Source organism: Maniola hyperantus, chromosome 3 (assembly GCF_902806685.2).
Source record: "Maniola hyperantus chromosome 3, iAphHyp1.2, whole genome shotgun sequence".
Taxonomy (NCBI): Eukaryota; Metazoa; Arthropoda; class Insecta; order Lepidoptera; family Nymphalidae; genus Maniola; species Maniola hyperantus.
Window position 1 is genome coordinate 14,507,921 of NC_048538.1, and position 15,120 is coordinate 14,523,040.

General features: G+C 37.0%; 1 protein-coding gene across 1 annotated transcript in view; it reads right to left on the minus strand.

Moving 5' to 3' along the window:
* The window catches only part of LOC117996235 (protein scarlet-like), a 32,565-nt gene extending 22,157 nt beyond the window's left edge, over nt 1-10,408 (minus strand). Inside the window, exons 1-4 of the mRNA XM_034984275.2 lie at nt 10,157-10,408; nt 6,085-6,277; nt 3,098-3,146; nt 993-1,042 (exon numbers count right to left, since the gene is read on the minus strand). Coding sequence (XP_034840166.1) covers nt 993-1,042; nt 3,098-3,146; nt 6,085-6,277; nt 10,157-10,267 — 403 coding nt within the window. The 5' untranslated portion in view covers nt 10,268-10,408. The remainder of the gene's footprint in view (nt 1-992; nt 1,043-3,097; nt 3,147-6,084; nt 6,278-10,156) is intronic.
* Between the last annotated feature and the right edge of the window lie 4,712 nt (nt 10,409-15,120).

The following is a 15,120-nucleotide window of genomic DNA, read 5'->3' on the forward strand; positions in this document are numbered from 1 at the left end:
CATCCGTTATTTTTGGAAATGGATGTTTGAAAATTCCATCCCTCGACCGATTTTTAAAAATTCCATTCGAGCGAAACCGAGTTGATCAGCTAGTTTTGGAATAACATATTTTAATTAGGTACCCTGTGGAGATCTGATTATCTATATAATATTTCTTAATGTAAAAGGCTAATGAAAATGTCATCAATGTAAAAAGATCTGCAGAATTCGAAATACATAATAAGTAGGTATGTAAATAATAATAATTGTAATGAAATAAAAATTTCCTTTCTTCCCACTAGGTGGACAGATAACATTATTGTTGCAGGGAACTGCTGGATTTAGGTGGCGTGAAGCAAGACCGTGGCGTAAAGGAATCCCTATTACAGGCCTACGTCTAGCAGTAGACATCTATTAGTTGATATTGATGACGACTAAAAATCTCTTTTTCAGGGTTCCTGGGTATCACTACCCCTATTATAAATCCGAAAGTGTGTCTGTTTGTTGGTTTATTGGTTTGTCCTTCAATCACGTCGCAACGGAGCAACGGATCGACAGTACGCGGCCGAAAGTAATGTACATCGGCCTTTAGAATGATATTTCGGCTTTGTAGAGCGTTGTCTCTGTCACTCATACCTATATGACTTTTGTCTGTATCAACGATAGAGACAGTGCTCTACAAATCTCTTATACCCTTCTAAACGTCGATGTACATTATTTTCAGCCGCGTACATACTGGACGTGATTTTTTGCATGGGTATAGTACTTTTTTTTATTCATTATAGGTATACGCTTGACCACAATCACACCTGATGGGAAGTGATGATGTGGCCTAAGATGGGACGCGTTTACCTAGAAGATGCCTATTCACTCTTGTTTTAAAGATACCGGTACAGTGACATAGGCTACTTTTCATACCGGAAAATCAAAGAGTTACCTACCACAGGATTTTCAAAAATCTGAACCCACGCGTGCGAAGTCGCGGGCATTAGCTAGTTTAAAATATTACTCACTTGTACTCCGGTGTGCTAATGCGGTCATTAACGTGGTTTTGCCAGCCCCGCTGCAACAAGACACACCTTTTTGAAAAACTAATATTAAGTAATACTATGAAAAATTGTAATTTGGAAAGCACTATAGTTAACGTATCTATCACTGGTTTTGACGAATTTCTTGCCGGTTCTTCTCAGTAAAGAAATAAGTACTTACTGAAAACTTAGGCAAGAAACTTAGCGGGCACCTCTATCCTGGGAAAACTGGACTGTTCGACTCACTCCCAAACTAACCGGCTCGTTGGAAAGTTTGGAGCACCGCAGAGACGTAAGCTCTTGTGCGGGAGTGCTCTGAAGAGTTTTTTGATTCGTCATGCATCATTCCATCCTCCTTTTTCTACAACCGCACCGCACGCCACCGCAAACAATTCCACCCTCACCACCTGGGTGCCTGGTGCACTTCGACCGCCCGTTGTGCCAGAACCTTTTTTCCACGCACATGCAAACTGTGGAATCAACTCCCTTCGGCGGTGTTCCCATTAGAATACAGCATGGGGTTATTTAAAGGGCGGACCAACCTGAAAGGCCGGCAACGCATTGGTGGTACCTCTGGCAAATGTTCATGGGCGGCGGTAATCACTTAACATCAGGTGACCCGCCTGCTCGATTGCATGCCATTTTTATTTAAAAAAAAAAACAAAAGTTTCCATGGGCTTTTTTAACCCAGGCGAATGAAGTCCTGGTTTATTTTTTATTTATTTTATTCTTAATTTTTTGGGATCTTTTAATCACTATGTGACTATGTCAGATCCATAATAACCTAATTACACTTCTCTCTATTTTTTACCTTAGTACATAATATTTTGACGTTTCTATTATCCTTAAAATAAATTCAAAAAGAGTTCTCGCGGCTGTGGAAATTCTCTCGGTAGTACCTACGCCTTTCAATCAATATGATTGGTCCCCTATAGACGTCTCCATTCCACTCCGCTTTACTGGATAGACTACCAAAGTAGGTAACAGCTATTTTAATGCAGTGTAGGTAAACATAATAATCTATGCAATGCAATATCTATACCACGAAGAATTATTTTATTATTGTGTAATATCCACTGACGCTAACAATGATTATTGATATTCAATGAATATGACCGGTTAACATAATCAAGCTTGTCTAATTAATCTACTATCAATGATGAAGTACAGCTTTCTATTGGTCAATTGTAAACAATGCAGTTCTAACATCACAGTCATGGTTCAGTAAGCACGATTATTATAATTGTGTTAATGGCTGAATTTGTGATTATCTTATTAACAATACTACACTAAAGTACACTTGGGTGTAACTAGAACGCTAGCAAAAACGAAAACAGGTGACAGTACTGATGATTACTGATATGATACCACAAAAATGACGCGTAAAACTATATTAAAAATCTACATTTTGTAAAAATTTACGATATATTGCAAATAAAACATCTGACTGACGCTAGAGGTCAACGACCTTGCATAACAAGGCCACTCGGGTCAATGCTGGGTCGTGGGCGGGGCATTGACCCGAGTTTTGCACGCTATATATAACACTAAGATTTTGCTAACGTACTGGTTACAGCCTGTATATAAACCAGTTAGAGTTTTTCCGAAAATTACCTGACTGAGTCAGTTAAATTGCGACAAATTGTTTCATTTCTTGATTGACTTGTTGATCTGCATTTGTACGTAACGCATAATTTACGACCAAAATTAATAAAAATCAATCCTAAGTATTTAATATATCGATAAGTTACATAGCAAGGTTGTTACTTTTTTTGGTGAAATTTAAATGGTGAAATTACTCATTACTTTAACTTATGGTTTTTTTTGACAAATAACAACTTATGGTCAGATTACAGATAGATTGACCGTTGAAAGATAGGTTGAAAGCTAGGATCCTCCGGTGATAAATGAAATGGGTTAAATATTAGGTGTACCTATCTCAATATCAAAATTGAGATAGGTACACCTACCTATCTCAATTTTGACTTGAATATAAGTAGGTTGGCACATTTTTCAGAATATACATCTACTTAATTATTACGCTTACGAAAGAAACAAGTAGGTATATCTTTTTGATTTTTAAATCTTACCTTGGTCCCATGAGAGCCACTAATGTCCCTGGCTTGGCGATTCCACTTACTGCGAACAAACAGAAAAATACCTAAGTATAGAAAATCATCATCACCAACCGATAGACGTCCACTGCTGGACATAGGTCTCTTGTAGGGACTTCCAGACACCACGGTCTTGCGCCGCCTAAATCCAGCGGCTCCCTGCTACTCGTCTGATGTCGTCCATCCACCTAGTGGGGAGTCTTCCAACGCTGCGTCTTCCGGTGCGAGGTCGCCGTTCCAGCACCTTAGGACCCCAACGTCTATCGGTTTTACGAACTATGTGCCCTGCCTATTGCCACTTCAGCTACGCAACCCGTTGAGCTAGACAGTTACTCTAGTTCTCCTACGGTATAGTAAATAGCCTAGTTCATTTCAAATTGTTTTCATATAAATACGAAGGCTGATATTCAGTTGCATTTCCGGTAGGCGACTTGTTGCATTATGTTGCAGTTGCAGTTTAAAATGTTGGTTATTCTAAAAATGTTGTCAAATACATCCACAGACAATTAATTATAATATACTAGCGACCCGCTCCGGCTTTGCTCGGGTGACGATTATTTTCAACGAGATCTTATCTTTATCACGATTAAATAACAGATGAGGCTAGATTACCACCGAACCGCAAGATGTCGGGCGAGTTTCCATCCTTATGTCGTCGACATTCCATCTACACGCACGAAACGTTTTGCGTCATCATTCCTCATACGTATGGCTAAGGTTTGGAATACTCTTCCGCGATATGTGTTTCCTACCAATTACAACCCGGGTATCTTTAAAACAAGAGTGAATAGGCATCTTCTAGGTAAACGCGTCCCATCTTAGGCCACATCATCACTTCCCATCAGGTGTGATTGTGGTCAAGCGTACACCTATAATGAATTTAAAAAAAAGAAGATATTTCTACTGCGGGATCTTAGACCCTTAGAGTAGATATCAATATAAAATTTTAGATATAATATTATTAAAACACAAGGTATTTATAATTTCCGGTGAGAGTTGCTTCTTTTACATTAATTCGTGGGTGCGCATCATCAAAATACGAGTTCCTATCCACAGGACATTTTAAATTCAAGTTTTAGACTATAAAAATAGCGTACTTACCTAGATGTAGCAGTAAGCCTTTTTTTTTTCTTTATTGAGCACGTAAATTTCAATAATACATTTAAAATCGCCATCCTCTAGAAACTGTTGAAGTTTATGTGAGGATGGCGAGTTCGCGTTATGAAAATTTAATAAAATATAGGTAAAAAACAAGTCTTTAGCCAAGTCATGGCTTGGGCTTCCTATTCAAAGGGTCCGAGGTTTGATTCTGGGCATAATATGCACCTTTAACTTTCTGGAGCTTTAAGCACAATGCCTTGACGGTGAAGAAAAACATCATGAGGAAAGCTACATGCTTAAGAGTTCTTCATAATGTCTTCTAAGGTATGCGAAGGCTAAGCTAAAATCTGACATAACAACAGCTTTTAAACTATAAATATAGCTGTAAGGTATTTTAATCGACGTAAGCCTGACTAAGTAGTTTAGAACCCATCCGGGGTCCTTTTTCGCAGGCACTCAGGGTGAGATTTATAGAGCGCACTCTGACTTAGACTTAAGACAGAGTTAAAAAGAGACAGAGCTATATCTCTTTTTTTTTTAATCAGATACAGGTAGCCCCTGACTGCAATCTCACCTGGTTGTAAGTGACGATGTCTAAGATGGTAGCGGGCTAACCTGGAACGGGTATGGCAGTTTTTAATAAGCCCATGCCCCTTTGGTTTCTACACGGCATCGTACCGGAACGCTAAATCGCTTGGCGGTACGGCTTTGCCGTTAGGGTGGTAACTAGCCACGGCCGAAGCCTCCCACCAGACACACATAAATCTGTCTCGTTTTAACTCAATCTTAAGTCTGAGCAAAGTCAAAGTGCGGTGTATAGATCTCAGCCTCAGCTCACAAACGCGTCTCGACTCGAGAGTCGTGAGTACAGCCGGATATCTTTGTATATTTATAATGCAAATCACTTACGATAGTTTAAACTCTGCTGGATCTAGAAACCTGAGACTTAGCATGTAGGTTTTTTCTATAATATTATAACATTCGAAAAGTTTTTCAGAAATTACACTTCAATGAAGCCGGAGTGGCTCGACTAGTCTAATATAAAATTTATGGAATTATAGAGCCATTATCTCATATTATCAAGACCAGCTTGTGCTCGCGACTTCGTCCGCGTGGACTACATAAACAAACCCACATTTAACCCACTTAGGGGTGGAATTTAGAAAAATCCTTTCTTAGTCTTACTCTTTACAAAAAACACTCCCTCAAAATTTGATGTATCTAGGGCCAGCGGTTTAGACTATGCGTTGTTATATAAGTCAGTCAGTCAGTAATCAGGACTTTGAATTTTATATAATATACAGATACATTGCGGATAAAAGCTTTTTATTTACTACAGGATAGACAGTTTGCGCTTGACGACATTTATGCCTTACTAGCTTATGCTCGCGACTTCGCTTAGCTTATGTCCGCGTGGACTATATAAATTTCAAAGATAGAGAAAGGATTTTTGAAATGCCACCCCTAAATGGGTTAAATGGGGAATCAAAGTTTATATGAAAGTAAGTCATTTTTAAAATTACGTCGATGAAAATTGGTATTTAAGTTAAAGCTCTCAGTTAAAATTAAAAAATACGTGTTTCACGATTTTTGAAAATTCTACTACCAAGGGGGTTAACCCCCTTGGTAGTAGAATTAGGGGATGAAAGTTTGTGAGAAATTCCATCGTTTTTTAAGTTAGGTATTTCCATGAAAATTAATTAAAAAGGTATTTGGGTTTTCGGTCACAAATGAAGAAATACGTGTTTCAGGATTTTTGAAAATTCAACCCCCACGTCGATTTTCTAAATTCCACCCAAGCAAAGCCGCGGGTCAGCTAGTAGAGTATGAAAAACATAAGGTACGCTTGAGGAGATACATACCATTGTTAACCAGCCTCTTGAGCTTCCCGTCTTTGAGCTTGACGTGAACTGTGACGTCACGCCACACCAGAGTGCACGGTCGAGCTGCAGGGGACGCCCCCAAAAGTTCCTCCACTTCGTCGAACAACGGTTCATTGTATTTAGAGGAGGTGATGCCGCTATCTATGTAGACTATGTCGGCTGGTACCAGTTCCTGTCAAAGAAAGTGTCATTAAAAAATCAGTACACGTAGGGTTCCGTACCATCGTACAAGAAATAACAATGTTTGTGATGTAACTACAAATTCACGGTTTTTGGATTTTTTCTTTTACCTTACATGAAACCTTTTTTTTCATGACGGCCATTTTGAAATTTTTAATTTGTTGTCAACTCTACCTATTATGGTTCACGAGATACATGCACACGGACGGACGGACAGACGTCCAGCGGAGTCCTAGTAGTAGGGTCCCGTTGGCACCCTTCAGGTGCGGAACCTTTAAAAAGCATGAATTAGATTTTTTAGAGTTTCGTACTCGCAGGGTGCCAACGGGACTCTATTGCTATGTCCGTCGTGGACTACATAAATTTCAAAGCCCTATTTCCACCCCCTTAGGGATCGAATTTTCAAAAATCCTTTCTAAACGGATGCCTACGTCATATTAGCTATCTGCATGCGAGATAAATTTGACAATGACATAATTGTTCATTGAAGCGTAATGTACTAATGAGTGGTTGTAATTATATCCCTAAATAATAATTAGCCTTGAACTCTGTTTGTAGGTCTAGGGCCTAGCTAGGCGACGATGTAGTAATGATATTTAACTAATAATAGTGTATGAAAAATATTAAATTACTAACAAACTGCCAATCCGCACTTGGCCAGCGTGGTAGACTATGGCCAAAACCCCTCCCACTCTGAGAGGAGACCCGTACTCTGTAGTACAGACGCGGGAAGCGACTTTATTTTATACTATGTAAAGAAGCTGTGGATACGATATGATAATATAATTATAATAGATAATATATTAGTAGGTACGTATTTAATTACAAAAAGCCGCAAACCTCGTCTACCGGGCCAGCCTTGTGTGGAATATTAGATTACGCAATATTATTTAATAGGTTACGGAAACCTTCTAGGTATATAAGGCACCATAGATACTATTGTAAGGAAGGCAAATATTTTTCTAATGAACCCCGGCTTCGCACTAGTAGCTTATTACAATTTTCGTAGGGATCTCTAATTTTTTTGAAACTAAAATATAGCCCACGTTACTCGGGAATGATGTAGCTTACTACCGGTGAAAAACGTTTCAAAATCTAGTCATTCCAGAGATTACTTCATACAAACAAACTTGCAAACTTTACCTCTTCATAATATTAACATATAGAAGTATAGAATATAACATCTAAATATATAAAAGGAAAAGGTGACTGACTGACTGATCTGTCAACGCACAGCTCAAACGGATCGGGCATGCTGATAGCTATTATGACGTAAGTTTCCGCTAAGAAAGCATTTTTGAAAATGCAACCGCTAAGGGGGTGTCATAAGGGTTTGAAATTTGTGTAGTCCACGCGGACGAAGGTGCGAGCATAAGCTAGTTATCTATAAGTAATTTAATCATTCTAATCCATATTACTTACTTACTATTACATAGTTTCACGGGTTTTCCGCAATACGGCGAGGTATTTATGTTTCTGGTCAGGCTTAAACTTATAATATTATTAAACTTAGGTACTGATTTTTTTTATATATTAGTTTAGTTCTACTTATAATATTAGATGTCTGGATAATTTTCTTATGCATTAAAATTTAATTTAGCCATTCGTTTTTACTTTAATTATTTAACTATTGATAAGTATTAAGTATAGATGCATTAAATATCAATTTTTTTATTTTTTAAAGAATATTAGCCATGTTAAATGACTAATATTCCCCTTGCCTCTCCAACTAAGCGTCAGGCTTGTGCTAGGAGTAGGTACGACAATATGTGCAACGGGCGTGGTTTGAACCGTCGACCTTTCGGTTTTCAGTCCACTCCTTTACCGGTTGAGCTATTGAGGCTCTAATTGAACATATTGAAAAATTAATTATTATTTAATTGACACAACATGACCTTAACGCAAAGCCTAGTAAAAGTCTTGGTCGATAGGAATTTCGATAGGCTTTATTTTGTTGAATAAACAATTTATGTAAACCCCGGCTTTTTTAGGGTTCCGCACGTCCGAATGAAAAAATGGAACTCTAGGACCAGTCGTACATGTCTGTCTATCTATGCGTCTGTCACAGCCAATTTGTTCCAATTCTATAGGACACCAACTGTACCGTGCGACATATCGGGCTAAAAAGGGCTTGTTGTGAGGGTCCCAATTTTTTTTATAATTTTTAAATAAATAGGTAGTTTAAAGTTATTTTAGAAAATTGATAGAAATATTACAGAAAATAGTTTTTTACTAAATAAATTACAGGAAAACCTATACGAAGCCTATGGTCTTAGAAAAACCTGGTAGACAACACGTTCATCGTGCGGAACCCTTCCTACTTAAATTCAACTCGCACTTGTCCATTTTAATGAATTATTCATTTTATTAGGTACGTAAATAAAAAATAATGCACTAAAAAATACTTATATTATAATAGTTTAACATTTAAACATGTTATCGTTTGCATAATTTTATTATTAATAGGTAATTATAATATTTCAATAATAAGTTTATTTTTATTTTTTAAGTAGATGATAAGTAGCTAGGTATATATAATACACATTTACTATCGTAGTAGGTAGTGAAATAAATATATTTTTTAAATTGCTTAGTTATGTAAGTGGTAAATTAAACTAGTTACCGATTCATAAGAACTTTTAATAAGTCTACTTGAATAAAAATAAATTCTATTCTATTCTATTCTATAAAAGGAAAATAATAAATTGAAGGCTCTAGAGTCTAGATTTAACTTCTAACCTCACACATCAATATCATTATGTAATATAAAAACCGGCCAAGTGCGAGTCAGACTCGCAAACCGAGGGTTCTTTACTAGTAAAGAAAGTAGTTATTTAGTTATAGTAGTATCCTGCAAAATGTTGAAAAAATATGGCTCTAGAGCCGTATTTTTTCAACAAAAACTTATAAATCAAAGTCTGTTTAGAATGTACAGGTAAAGCCCTTTCATATTATGAACCCCACTGGTATACTTTGAGTTTTGATTTGATCTTACTTTGAATTTTGTAAATATAGATATTTCTTCATGAACACCTTTTCATTTTTTTTGTGATGTTACCACAGATTCACGGTTTTCGGATTTATTCCTTTACTTGTGCTATAAGACCTACCTACCTGCCAAATTCCATGATTCGGGAACGGGACGTACCCTATAGGTTTTCTTGATAGACAGGACGAACGGAAACTTGGCAGGTAGGTAGGTCTTATAGCACAAGTAACAGGAAAAATCCAAAAACCGTAAATTTCTGGTTGCATCATTTAAAAAATGTGTTCAGGAACAAATACTTAATTAGGTTTTTTCAATATTCAAAGTAAGATAACTATACCAAGTGTAGTATCGTTAGTTAGTAGTAGTATAGTTTAAAAATGTATGAAAAGTATGTTCCTAATAAGGATATTATAAAATCGAAGAATATGTACTTAAATCATAAAAAGCGTGGATGTGAGACGCTCCAGCAATGCGCGGGGCTGCAATTGCTAAAAACAATATTGCATATTTGGTAAATTAAATATTTTAAACGAGCAACTGCCGAGTTTCTTGCTGGTTCGTCTCGGTAGGAATGGCATTCCGAATCAGTGGTAAACTCTATAGACGATTCAAAAACACTTGCGAAAGTTTATTTGAATAACTTCCACGACTTCGTCCGCGTGGATTTAGGTTCTTAAAAATTCCATGGGAACTCTTTAATTTTCCGGGATAAAAAGTAGCCTATGTCACTCTCCAGGTCTTTACCGATACCTATGGAAACCACGTCGATCCGTTGCGCCGTTTCGACGTGATTGAAGGACAAACCAACAAACAAACACAGTTTCTCATTTATAATATTATGGGTAGTGATTATCGATAGATAAATGTTTATTAGTAACTTACATGCATGTTATCCAACACATCGGCGTTTGAACTGTTTTTGCTCGAACTCTTTGCAGACGCTAGCGAATCTGAAGAAGTTCCGTTATTATCATACGTTAATGACGAACGCATCTTACTGGTCACTAAGTATTGAAAAAAAAAATCAAATATGTTCGAATTTTGAATTGGGTTTGGAACGTAGCATTTTACCGCGAGCGTAGCTACGTTTGACGGCGGTACCGAGCCGGCGATGTTCTACGATTGCCGGTCTTGATACTAGAGATAAGGACAGAATGAGCTTTTAGAAAGAGAGGTGCGAAGGTTCAATTACAGGAGTCTTGAATGATAGTACATGCTTCGGGAGCTGATAGACGATTTCAAGGAGGTGCTTAATAAACGTTGAAGGTTTATATGCTACTGTAGTCCTTCGTGGTATAGTTGGTTCATTGTTGTTCAAAACTTTTCGATTTTAGGAGCAACTACTGGATATATATATATATTTGTTGATGTGCCTTATCATGCGATCAGTCGATGGACTATGAGCAGATTGGTTGGAGGACAGGTTGGCGTGATTGGAGACAACTTCCCCAGCGGGAAGACTCCATGAGTCTCAGCTAATTATCCAGTATTATATGCTTTCTTTTTAGTCGACGGATCGCCTGCGGCATTGTCAACTGCACAGCCGGGTGATTTGGATGGTACTGGATATATGTATTAGTTACTTTAATTGCATGTCATTATAACAATCCCTCACACGTCATATTCAGATAATAGGTGCTGCTAATTTAAATTAATTATTACTAATATAATATAGAATTAATTATTTCAATTAATTTATTAATTATTACTAGGTAATTATTTGAGAAATCGTAATTATAATTACTCATTATAATTACTTTCAACTTCTTTATTATTTATCGAAAACCTCAAAATGCTATTGAATGCCATTTTGTTTTCAATCTCAATTTTATTTCAGTTTTATTAAAAAATATTTAATAAATAATTCAAAATTATGCAAATACATATAGGTATCATATTTGTCAACTCCCTGCGGTTCGATTGGCTGCCTAAGTATTATTCTTTACTCAGTGAAGCTAGATCGTAGAGGAACCACAGTAAAACAAGTTTTCTGCTTTTTTTTTAAGCACCTCTTCAAAGTTTTCCACCACCATCATCATCAATAGATAGACGTCAACTGTTGGATATAATATGTCGCTTGCAGGGACCTTCCACACGCCACAGGCTTGCGTTTCCTGAATCCAGCGGCTCCCTGCGAGCCGCCTGATGTCGTCCGTCCACCTAGGGGGAGAGGGGACCGGTTTCCACCAGCTCTCGGATTATATCGTAATTCGCTTCAAGTTCGTCACGAAATTATTCGCTGATGATAGAGAGTAGTAGAGACGGTTTTATATATTTTAATATCTTTATCGTAACAATAGAACTTCAATGCAAAGTATAGTAGGTTACCTAAGTAAGTTGTCAGTTATGACTTTATGAGAATTTACTATCAACATTATTCAATAGTAGGTAATAATAATAATAAATAAATTTTATTGACTTTAAGTTGCTGAGTGCTGACATAAATAATTATACCTATAAGGAACACAAAAAATTATTAATAATACAGATAAAAAACAAGTAATAACAATTAAGTAGTAATAGTAATTTTGATTTATACTAAATATGAATAGATAGGCCCATAAAGATAAAAACGTGTCCATAAGACCAATTTGGTTTGCTAAATTTGATTCGTTTGGCGGTCGGGCGCACGCTTAGGCTATGTAACGTTAGTATTTATTATACCAGCTGATGCCCGCGACTCATCCGCGTGGAGTTATATTTTTAAAAATCCCATGGAAACTCTTTGATTTTCCTAGATAAAAGTAGCCTATGTCACTCTCCAGTCCTCTGTCTTTAACTATATCCATGCAAAGTAATCACGTGTCGTCGATCCGTTGCACCCCTCGCGCCTCTCCAAGTCTCTACCCGCCTTTTCCATTCCTGTCCCGCTGGCAAATAACAAACCGATTTCAAAGCCAGTGCAAATAGGCATGTTAGTAGGATTTGGAAGCGAGCGGCATAGCATCGGTTTAGTCGTTCCTTTTTCTAACCGACTTAGTAGGCCTGTTTTAAATCACCACGATTAGGAATGCAGTTGGGTATTTCCTACTTTTGAATTTGATAAATATTATTACTTTATTATAACTAGGATAAAAATAAGACGTACGCTGAAAAAAAATATTAAAATCCAACAAAGATTTACAAAGTTACAGGCATTTTAATTTTGGAGTGGGAGGGTCTTCTATCCCTTTCTCGCAAAACGAAAATGTGTATGAAACCTCACGAAGCTACTATGGCATTAGTCACAATGACGTCATAATTCTATATCGCTATCTCGGTCTAATCAGGAATATTAAAATGCTTGTAACTTTTTTGTTATTTGATCGATTTAATTAGTTTTTCAGTTTTCGTCATTATTTTTATCCTATTATAAATAAATAATATCTGTCCCGGCTGTACTCACGTGTTTATATTTTATTTATAATGGAAATCAAAGATGGAAGATATTATTTATTTATAATGGAAATCACTCACGGTAGTTTAAACGCTAAATTTTTTATCCTAGTTTATAATAAAGTATTAAAAAATTGGAGTCAAATACCCAATTCTTAACAGTATCAGTCATAAATCAAATCATTAGATTTAAGTACCTACTTACATAAAAAAAACTGGGTGGCCAAATTTCCGTGCCGGTGAGTGTATTTTATTCTATTCTATTAGTTTGGAATGGGTTTATCTATAGTATAGAATAAAAAGAATATATTTTAAACCCATAAACTGAAAGATTATAAATTAATACGAATGGGCTTGGTAAGTAGGTTTGGCATATTTGGGTACAATAGTCGGTTGTCTACGAAAGGTCTTAATATAAGAACTTCTGATAAGATTCTCTCATGGAGCATGGGTACAGTTATTAAACAAATATTTATACCTACGGTATCATTTTTACTTGTTTACTGAACCATAATAATATGAGATACTAAGGTGTTAAGTAATTTGATAGTAAAACCAAAACATGATACGGGCTGCTTCTGTGTAAGTTAGTACATTTTTTGACGATTCGGGCGTAGCGGTTCGAATAACTATTCTCGTAGCACGCAAATGTTCGAAGCCCTTCTGCATCATATCTAAAATTTATCTCGATGTCTCAAAAAATAAGTCTATACTTACTGGTTTTAAATTATACTTAATATAATAATAATGACATATATAAACTATTAATTAACTTCAATCTAAAAAAAAAAACAACATTAAATTAAAACTAAAATAAATTAAATTAAATCTAAAACCTCATCGAGACCACCGCAGCGAGGCATTGTACCCAAGATGCTGGCAGCATTACCCCTTTGGATGGCCAAACTAATCTTTGACCAAGGTAGCTGCCAGCTCTCGGGTCCCCGGTTGACTCGATAACTCTTTTCGCAATTTCTTCAAAAAGAGCTCGAGCCCCCGGGCCCCACGGCCCCAAGGTCACCACACCAAAAGGCACGAATACGAAGCTCCCATCGAGGTTTTCATATTTGCGCCTCTTGGCCTGTTAGGCGCTGATGGCCGCTGCACCCGCCATAGAGGAGGTCGCCTGAATGTGGGATGCAGCTAAAGTGTCTACACAAGTTGCATCCCAAGCAAGCGATATATACTTACTTACTTTACATTATTTTTAAATGCTATAGTAACTGCGGACCACTGTACCAGTAATTATCGCATATACATATATCTACCAACCTACGTAACATATCATAATAGTCGGGTTCTTGTTAGTTTCTGAGCATCTGAGTATCCAAAATTTTAACCTATTTAATTTTAACAATATACCTACCTACTCGTAACTCTAAAATATAATAAACAGTAGGGATTACCCATTAATGTAACTGCGAAAGGGTGTTTGTTTATTGGTTTATGGGTTTGTCCTTCAATCACATTACAACGCAGCAACGAATCGACGAGATTTTTTTGCACAGTGACAGTTGAAAGTGGCAAGGCTACTTTTTACCCAGGAAAATCAAGAGGTTTTTAAAATCACTGGATTTTTGAAATGCTAAAATTTACGCGTATGAAGTCGCGGGCATCAGCTTACCTAGTAATTATCTTAAAATTGGAATGAATATTACATAAGTAACAGTCGGACAGTAAAAAACCTACATCCATCCGCCCACGCAGATAAGGGATTGTACACAAAACTGCGATGAGACGCGGACGCGAATTCGCAACCGTAGGAAAGTTGCGACAAGTAATTGCTGCGCATGACGATTTCGTGCGGCCAGGCGGTCTCCCTTCCACGATAAGGTGACCCAATCAATCATAGGGCAATAATATGCGAATCGATTTGCAAGTTCTTGCGACGCGGACTGTGGCGTGCTCGCACGGTTTCCGAGTTTTTTCGACAGTCGCATCGCAGTTTTGTGTACAAGCCCAAAGCCCTGGTAAGCCTTCGTGGTCATGGTTTCATTGATACGACATACCTACATAGGTATAACTTGATTCTGAATGAAAAAAAAAATGCGTTTTAGGCGGTGCACTTTGGTTGATTGAATAACATTTGATTTTTGTGATAGCAACATGTAGGTTCAGTTGTCAAATACCCCTAAGTATACTTAATATTATTTTAAAAAGTTGTATGTTGTCAGTTCTGGCTTGATTCTCTCACTGGTTAGACGTATGGTCCAAGATACCAGTACCGCCAAACCTGTAGCCGTAAGTACAGTAGCCGGCAAGAAATATTGTACGTCGGTCTTTAGAATGAGATTTCTGATTCATGATCAAACCGAGAGTTCCCCTCACTCTAGTTCACTCTGCTCTACTCAGAACACATAGGATCTAGTAGATCGCTGTGATTTTATAGGGAATTAGGTACATGAAAGTAATTTAATAAATAAATAAGTAAGTAGGTAAGTACCTAATACCTATTATCTTTTCCGCGATTG